Genomic DNA, 9,028 nt, shown 5'->3' on the forward strand with positions numbered 1-9,028 from the left:
TTTTTTTTAGGGCAGGCCCCTTGTAGTACAGGCTTCCCCCACCAGATGAGTGTTCTAGGAACCCATCAGCATCAGCGTACAAGTAAGCATTGTTGTGAGAGGCTGCGTTCAGCTTTGGTGAATTTTTTGTGGAGACTCTTCCAACACGTTTGCCCGTTTCATGATGTGTGATTTACAAGCACACCTGCCCACGATGCACTGGGTGTTCACCAGTTTTTGACCCAAACTAACATGACCCTCATGCCCCACCCTCCCTATTCACCTGATCTCACCCCCAAGAGACTTTTTTTTTGTTTCCCTGGATGAAAAAAGTCTTCAGAGGGGAATATTTTGCCAATGTGGAAGAGGTGAAACCAAAAAATGCAGAAGCACTACAAGACATCAAAATTGATGAGTTCAAAAACTGTTCTGAGCAGTGGAAAAAGTATCTAAACAGGTGTATTATATCAAATGGAGGATACTTTGAAGGTGACTGAGGTTTAAACACGTAAGAATAAATACACAATTTTTTATAAATAAATTTCAGGTGTTTTGGGGTTCCCCCTTGTAGACCAAATAATTTGTTTTAGACCAGTCTGTTGTGGCCACATGAAGGTTTCAAAGTTTCATCAGGTGGGGTATGAGAGACTTCCTGACCAAGGGAAGGGGATTCTCAGATAACCGTCTAGACTCTCCGAGGCCTCAACAAGAGCATCTTGTTAGGCATCTCCATGAAAATGAGATTTCAGTGGATTGTTAGAGATAGCAATCTTGGCCAAGTTCAGGACAGCTGTTCTTATGGGGCAATGCCATACTTGTACATTCCTGCCCAGTCAGCCACACGGGCAAAAGTAGCTGAACATGACAGAAACCCCTCTCCTCTCACAGCTCCCCCAGGAAATGCCTATATATCACAATTTACTAAAAACGAGGTTGACTTCATATTCATGTGCTAACACACTGTGGAACACCTGGAGAATGGGAATCAACGTCAACTCACCAGTATGGGTCTGCCTGTGAGTCTCCAGGGCATCCTCTTTCGAAAACTGGGCACCGCACTGATCACAGACGAAGGCTTTGGCACCCGCTGAAAGAAAGAAAGAGGCAGTCACCACTAGAGTAACCGTCCATTGGGAAAGATCCTAGGCCGAAAATGTGCGGGTGAACACTAGGGGAGGGAGCTGGACACCTGTGAGAATCCTGAGTGAGGGATAATCCATAACCCGGTGGTCAACTCAGACCCTCCTCCAAGAGGTGACCACCCAGCTGACTGAGTTCCAAATGCCCTCATCCGGGGCTCTCTCAGAGAGAAGAAACAAAATCGGAATGACCAAGATAAACAGGAACGGGGTCCAGGGGAGTTGTTCCAAGAAGAAGGAGAATCTGAAGGGCTAGCTCCAGGTGAGGGATGGGTAGGAGTAAAATACGCCAAGGAAGGGAAGTGTGCCTGTGGACTGAACTGTACTTTATGGGAATATGGAAGTTGCGAACGTACCTCTCCCTGGATGTTCAAAGGGACCTCTGGTGTAGTATGTCCCAAACCAAGCTTATTGCCAACTGCCGCCTGCTCCTAACCATTTAAAACCCCTGGATGACCCCCCCACCCCACCCAGTGCCTTGAGAATAAAGTCCAAACTCCTTACCTTGACTCACAAAGCACTTCTTGGTGTGCTTACCTTCCCTGCATCATTTCACACCCCACTCTGACTCCTTTCTCTCCAGCCATACTAGACTACATGGGCATCCTAGAGGAGCCATGTCCCTCTTCACGGTTCAGCACAATTCTTAGGCATGTCCTCTGCCTCTGACACTCCTCTCCCCTCCCTGACCACTCTGTGGTAGCCGAAACTCCTATTCATCATTGATCCACCAGCTTTGATGCCTGGGCCCCCAAGCCTGGGAGAGAAGACCTTTCTTTGTGCCTCCCCAGCAAGTTGCATATTCTAGCCCGTGGACCTCGCCATGCTCCATCTAAATGCCTGTGGCTCTGTCTCTCCCCCCTCATACCGTGAGCTCCCTCATGGGGGGATCATGTCATCTTGTACACGGCTGCATCTGACTGACACACAGTGGGAACCGATTACTAGACATATTTGTGGAATCAACAAAATTACAAAGCTCAAAATAACAATGGCACCATATGAAGATGAAACAGTACTTTTTACACTGGCTAACAGTCTTTGGGGCTCTAATATGTTTCCTGGTCCGAGGTCACCTGTTGTACGCCTTGGCATTGTTCCTTCAAAATGTCTACTAGATGTATCTCTTCCTCTGCATTTTGATAATCACTGCCCAATCCCAGCCCTTGTCGCATCACACCCAGAACACTGTAAGACTCAAGGATGGTTTCTACACCACCAGCTACCCCTTATCTACGCAACAGAGGCAGGCTCCTTGAAGGCCACTTGATTCCTCACCCACCCTTTCTCCTTTTTTTTTTTTTTTTTTTTTTTTGGCCAGGTTCTCACTCTACTGCCCAGGCGAGAGTGCAGTGGCATGATCACAGCTGACCTCAGCCTCGATCTCCTGGGCTCAGGCAATCTTCTTGACTCAACCTCCCGAGTAGCTGAGACTACAGGTATGCACAACCATGCCCAACTAATTTTTTTGATATTTTGTAGAGATGAGGTCTTGCTAAGTTTCCAAGGCTGGTCTCAGACTCCTGGGCTCAAGTGATCCTCCTGCTTCAGCCACCCCAAAAGTGCTAGGATTACAGGCATGAGCCACCAGGCCCAGCCTCATACTTCCTTACTCAAGAGGATACAATGGCTCACAATCTGTACCAATTCTAAACCCATCCACTTGGTTTCAAAGCCTTGCATAGCTTGTCCCAGTTAGCTGCCCAGCTCTAGGTTGGCTGTCCTCACTGGCCCTCTCTGGGCACCACTTAAGCCTCTCTGAGTCTCTGTACTTGAGCAATGTCAAGTCTAGTTTCTGCATCTATTCCAGTCCCATTTCCTTTTCAAAACCAGAGTTCATGGACCCCAGGCTCTATTCAGTTCCTTTCAACTGGTCAGCATTTTCTTAAGTATGTCTATGCTTTGGTTTTGTATCAGAACCTCATAAGGGCCAGAACTATTTCTTAAACATATATGTAGCCCACAGTGCTGCTTTCAAATCACCTCAGATTTATTATATATCAGGCATGATGCTATATGCTTAATATATACCATTTCATTACTCCTAACAACAACCATTTATGGTATATGCTATTATCACCCCCATTTAACATATGAGTAAACTCAAGCTCAGAAAGGTTAAGTACTTTGCCTAATGTCATACAGTGAAATAGTAAAGGTGAATCCAAACCCAAGCAGCCTGACTTTAGAGCCTTTGCTCTTTGTTTTGCACTTTATTTTATTTTGAGTTGGAGTCTCACTCTGTTGCCTAGGTTGGAGTGCAGTAGCATGCTCAAAGCCACCGCAGCCTCGACCTGCTGGACTCAGGTGATCCTTCCACCTCAGTCTTCCAAGTAGTTGGAACTACAGGTGTGAGCCACCACACCCGGCTATATTTTATTTGTATTTTAGAGCTGTGGGGTACATGTGAGGATTTGCTGCATAAGTAACTTGTGTGCAGGTGAGGCTTCTATGAGCCCTCTGCCCCCAGTAGTGTACATGGTACCCAATGGGTGGTTGTGTCCCCCTTACCCTTTTCCCCAGCAGCCATGCCCAGCATCAGTTGTTCCTGTCTTTATGCTTGCATGCTCAATGTCTAGGGCCCCCTTATGAGTGAGAATATACAGTATTCAGTTTTTTGTTTCTGTGATAGTTCACTTAGAATGATGGTTGCCAGCTGCATTCATGTTGCTGCAAAGGACATGATTTTGTTCTCTGTGGCTGCATAGTATTCCATCGTGTATATGTACAACATTTTCTTTATCCAATCTACTATCAATGGACATCCAGGTTGGTTCCATGTTTTTGCTATTGCAAATAGCACTGCAGTGAACATACTTGAACAGGTGTCTTTCTGATAGAGTGATTTATGTTCTTCTGGGTATTTTCCCGGAAGTGGGATTGCCGGATTATATGGAAGCTCAACTTTTTGTTCTTTGAGGAAATGCCACACTGCTTTCCACAGAGGTTGAACTAGCTTACATTCCCACTAACAGTGTAGAAATGTTCCATTTTCTCCACAGCCTTATCAATACCTATTGTTTTTTGACTTTTTAACGATAGACATCCTGACCCATGTGAGGTGGTATCTAACTGCAGTTTTGACTTGCATTTCTCTGTTGATTAGTGAAGCTGAGCATCTTCCCATATGTCTTCCAGCAGCTTGGGTGTCTTCCTTTGAGAAGTGTCTATTCATGTCCTTTGCCCACTTTGTAATTGGGATGTTTGTTTTCTTCCTGTCGATTCATTGAAGTTCGTTGCACAGACCCTTCACTCTTAATGCCTGTGCCCCACCAGCTTCCCTTGGGTTCCTTCTGCAAAGATGCATCGTAGATAAGACTTCATCGTGGGTGGGGTCTAGACTCCCTCCTCTCAACTCAAAAAATGAAAATTCAATTTACCCATAATAAACATCAGGGTTTTGTGTAAAACTATATTTGGAAAAATGAATCCACTACTTTTTCAAAAGTTTGAAAGCCTCTGCCTTGAAATATCAGTATACACTTAACTCAAAGAAATATAACTCAAAATACAAGCTGTACCAGTATCAACTTAAATTAAATACCAACGAACATTTCTTGCTGGTGAAGGGTATGAGGACCTAGAATGTGAGGTCCATTGAGGGCACTGACTTTGTCTATCTCATTGACACCTATATTCTTGCTGATGAGCAGGATATACTCTGGTAGATGATCCAAAAATATGAATCAACAGACTGAATAAATGAGTGACAAAGTACCCCAGGGAAGACATGAAATCACTTTTCCTAAAGAGCTTTAAAAATAAATATTGTCATTTGCCTTAGGTAGCTGGGGTTGAATTTCACCTGGAAGCAGGGAGACTCCCATGCGACCTCTGTGTGTCCCCTGAAGCTGCAGGGTGTCCGCAAGCCAAGCACCTGGTACATGGCTTACAGAGCTTTGAAGACAGAGCCAAGAAAATTTCTATCCCCAATGATGGCAGAGCCGTCACAATGTGTGTTCACAGAGGTGGCAGCCAAGACCACCTTGCATCCATCTACCCTGGAGATGCAGACAATTCCTCCAAGCACAGTGGGCCTGAATGGGAAAGCTGGGGCTGGATGAAGCCTCAGCTCCCGTACAATTAGAAACTCCCCCCCAGACCCAAATCATTATCCATCAATGATTTTCTGTGGATCTGTAAGGAATCTGATTTTAATTGTATTTCTTTCTTTGGTTCTATCCACTCTCAAGGCTCCCTAAAGGAGAAGTGGGGGCAGAGGCTCGAGGAGGAAAGCGCAGGCTAGGGAGGGGAGGGGAGGGAAGAGGAAGGGAGGGCACCCTGTAGGCTCACCATCTCTCTGGAGCTCTGCAATCAGCGAGGAGCCCGGCATACCATAGGCTTCCAAGGGATGTGGTATAGAGGGTTCTTAGAAAACAGCCAGCACTGTGGGCTGTAGTAGCTTCTCGCTTTAATGACTGAGACGCAGAAAGAAAGCAAGGAGGGCAGGTAGGAAATAAAGGGCCGGATGTGTGCCATCAGACAAGTGCAGATGGAGATAAAAACAGATGAGCACACACAACCGAGTCAAGGCTGCCGGCTCGGCCCAAGCCTGACCACATCTGCTCGCCTTCCAAGTCCGGCCGCTCCACCCCACCTTGCTGAAGTCACGACACTGAGCGGAGTGTGTGAAAGCCCCCTGTACGCAGCAACTCTGGGGCAGACTCCTCATCTCATGCGGATTCCACAGACCTCGGCTCCCGCTGCTGGCCCCGACTCATGATGCCCCAATGCTCCTCCCACCTCCATCCTGAGAGACTCTGACTCCCCTCAACTCTCCAGGGTGAGCCTAAGAGCAAAGTCAGGCAGTTCCACAGACACACGTGCCGAGCGGAGTGAGACAGACAAAATCCTCTTTCTCTCTCTCTCTCTCTCTCTCTCTCTCTCTCTCTCTCTCTCTCTCTCGGAGGTTTGTGCCTTTAAATTGTGTCTGTAATGGCTGGCTCAGAGGCAGAAATATTTGGCAGCCCTGAAATTAAAAGTGATAAATTTCCTCGCCAAGCTTTGATCGATAATAGAGGCCTCATCTGTTAATCAATAAGACAGTCTCTGCCTGTTTACTGTGCATATGTTGTTCGCTGCTGCCTTCAGTATGATGTCAGGTTTGCATTCAAAGCAACTCAAGTGTGTATAAACCACATGGCTATTCCCAAAATGCATTACGGTGACATCATGCAGTCTCTAATACATTTATAAAGCATGAATGGGAGGGAGGAGGGGGAGGAAGGAGGTCATGCCAGCTAAACACAACGGGTGCATATAGACCTAGCAGCAGCACTTAACCCCACAAAATTTCCTGGGGCTCCTCCAGGACCGGGGAGGACTTCAGGGACACAACTCAGGGATGACCACGACTTGCCATATCCTTCCTACCTATGGGGGCTGGATCTTGGACATCCATGAAGTATATGCCAGGAGGCAGATTAAAGTAAGTCAATGAAAGAGACAATCCCTGTCCTCAGAGAGGTTGCATTCAAGTAGGGAAGGCAGGTTTTATTTATATATATATATGTATTTTTACCTCTGGCTTTTCTTTTCTTTTTTTTCTACTTTATTTCAAAAGCTTTAGGGAGTACAGATAGTTTTTGACCTGGGCTTTAAGTGCACCCACCACCCCCACCTATGCACACTGTACCCAATAGGTAATTTTTCATCCCTCTGCCCCCCTTTCCTCTCCCCCTTAAGAGCAAGTAACTATAAAATAAACCAGGTGGTATGAGTGATAAAAAGATAAATGAATTAAGTGAATAGGGACAGAGAGCATCAGAAGCTGCGCTTGTACATAGGGGAGTCGGGGAGACTTTTCTAATGAGCTGATGTCTGCGTCTCCACTAAAGAAGGCGAGGCAGTAAGAAGCGTGGATGTGGTATGGGAACACCCACTGCCGGCTAAGGAAAAGTAAGGAAGCCAGCTGCGTGGAATAAAGTCGGGGAGGGAAGAGTGGGAGACAGGGGCAAGTAAGGGATAGATTGCAGGGGAAGCAATTAAATAGCAGAGGGAGAATGGGAGAAGACCAAGGGGCTAGACCTTGGCCATTCACAGCAATCACAGACCCAAGCGAACCAAGGAAACAGAACAGCCAGACCTAGAGTCAAGGGAACTGAATCCCAAGCCTGACCTGGCCACTCACTGCTGGGGACACCACACAAGTCATCACACCTCGATAAACCTGTTTCCCAAACTGTAGAATGGAAATGACCATATCTGTCTGCCTCACTGAGGCTGCTGGAAGGATCAAAGGAGATAATGGACCTTAATGAATACAGAACTCCTTGTTAATCACAAAGCACTCTGCAGATACGAGAGATCACTGATGCTATTTATACCTCGGGAGGCAGTGGAGTGTGGTTAAGAGCTCAAAATTCGGGGCAGACAGATCAGAGTTCAAATCCCAGCTGAGCTAGTCACCAGCCATGATCCTCAGCGTGTTACCTAATCTCAGTGAGCCTGTCACCTCATCTATAAGATGGGAACAGCATGAGGAAGTCCCTCAGAGCATCATGGCAAAGTGGGTGAAATGCTCCTCCCTATTGCTGGTGGGTAGATATGCAGAACCCATAACTAGTAGCCAAGATTCCTTTCAAGGAAGAACTCCCTTTGTGCAATTAAAGTATGATTGATTGTATTGGAGTTGGATGTATAGCTATTTGGGGGGCATTTATCTTGTATAAAGTGAGTCTCACATCTGTAAAGACATATTTCACAAGCACACACATACACGTGCACACACACACACACACACACACACACACACACACACACACACACACACATACACACCTCTTGTCCCTCTAATTTAAAGGAGAATGGTTGTTTTGTTGAGGGAGCAGAAAAATCTGCTGTAGAACCAATGTGTCAGTATCAGCAGCCGTGCACAAACCCGGGTCTGAAATCATCCCCAGGAGCTGAATTCAACCATCCTGTATGTCCGGGCTCTCTTCTTTCTTCACCAGCTGACTGTAAGTTCTGTGAGAGCAGGCTCACACTTGTCTCGTGTTCTGCTGTATCCCTGACACCCTGCACTGTGCCTGGCTTGCAGTCTGTGCCCACTAGGTGCTTGTCACACAAAGAAAGCCTCAGTCAGGTGGGTAGATACAACAGACCTGGCCTGGGAAGGGGGCAGTGGCCATTCGGGGCACTGCCAGTCTGTCCCCTAGGGGGTGGCAGAGTCCTTATTCTACACACTCCCTGGCTCTCTACTGCCCCTTTTTTAAAACTCAAGGGCATGGTCTCTGGCTGGAATTGAGGCAGTTCAGGGTTCAGTGAAAAAGGAAAAGCTAAGAAGTGAGTCTGTGGGCTTCCTCCAGAGCAAAACCTCCCTCTCACCAGCCCATCTGTGCCCACGCCCGCCACCCAGGGCTCTCACCATAGCAGCAAACAAACAACCCCTCCCTGCAGTTAACTCAGTGGGCCCTCTTCTCTCAGGCAGGTCCTCCAGTCTGGTAGTGATCTGAGTGACCCTCCCTTCCCCACCCCCACCCCTGAGTTTATCTGAGATTCTACTTACCCAATTGTTAAAGAGACAGACAGACATCCTTGCCCCTGCCAGTCTCCCAGGGGCCCTGCAGACCAGGGTCTTCTAAGCACTACACCAGGAAGGGCAGGAGCCACCTGACCATCTGGGGTTTTCCAGACTCCTGCTTTTCTCCCCTTCCCCCCATCTTCCCGACACCTCCAGAAGGTTGGGCAGGGGCTAGAGGAAGGAGAAGGGTTCAAAGCAGGTTAAGGTTTGATGGAAAGAGAGGGCACAGATGCCAGAACCTGGACTGAGGCCTCCGTGTGTGTGCCTCCTCTCTCTGTGCCAGGGTACACCCCAACTGGCAAGAATTAAAGGAGGGACAGACCAGGAGAGCACTTTCTTTCTTTTTTTTTTTTTTGAGATGGACTCTCACTCTGTTGCCCAGACTGGA

The 9,028-nt window shown here is 47.2% G+C and overlaps 1 protein-coding gene across 2 annotated transcripts in view; it reads right to left on the reverse strand.

The window, feature by feature from the left end:
* The window catches only part of ZBTB16 (zinc finger and BTB domain containing 16), a 198,641-nt gene that overhangs the window by 63,680 nt on the left and 125,933 nt on the right, over window positions 1-9,028 (reverse strand). Inside the window, exon 3 of one of the 2 annotated variants that reach the window (XM_008073306.2) lies at window positions 980-1,066. The exons of the other annotated variant lie outside the window; for it this stretch is intronic. Within the exon in view, the coding sequence (XP_008071497.1) occupies window positions 980-1,066 (87 nt within the window). The remainder of the gene's footprint in view (window positions 1-979; window positions 1,067-9,028) is intronic. 2 annotated transcript variants of the gene reach the window in all.

This window comes from Carlito syrichta, unplaced genomic scaffold (assembly GCF_000164805.1).
Source record: "Carlito syrichta isolate Samal-C Ts95f unplaced genomic scaffold, Tarsius_syrichta-2.0.1 Scaffold115681, whole genome shotgun sequence".
NCBI lineage: Eukaryota > Metazoa > Chordata > Mammalia > Primates > Tarsiidae > Carlito > Carlito syrichta.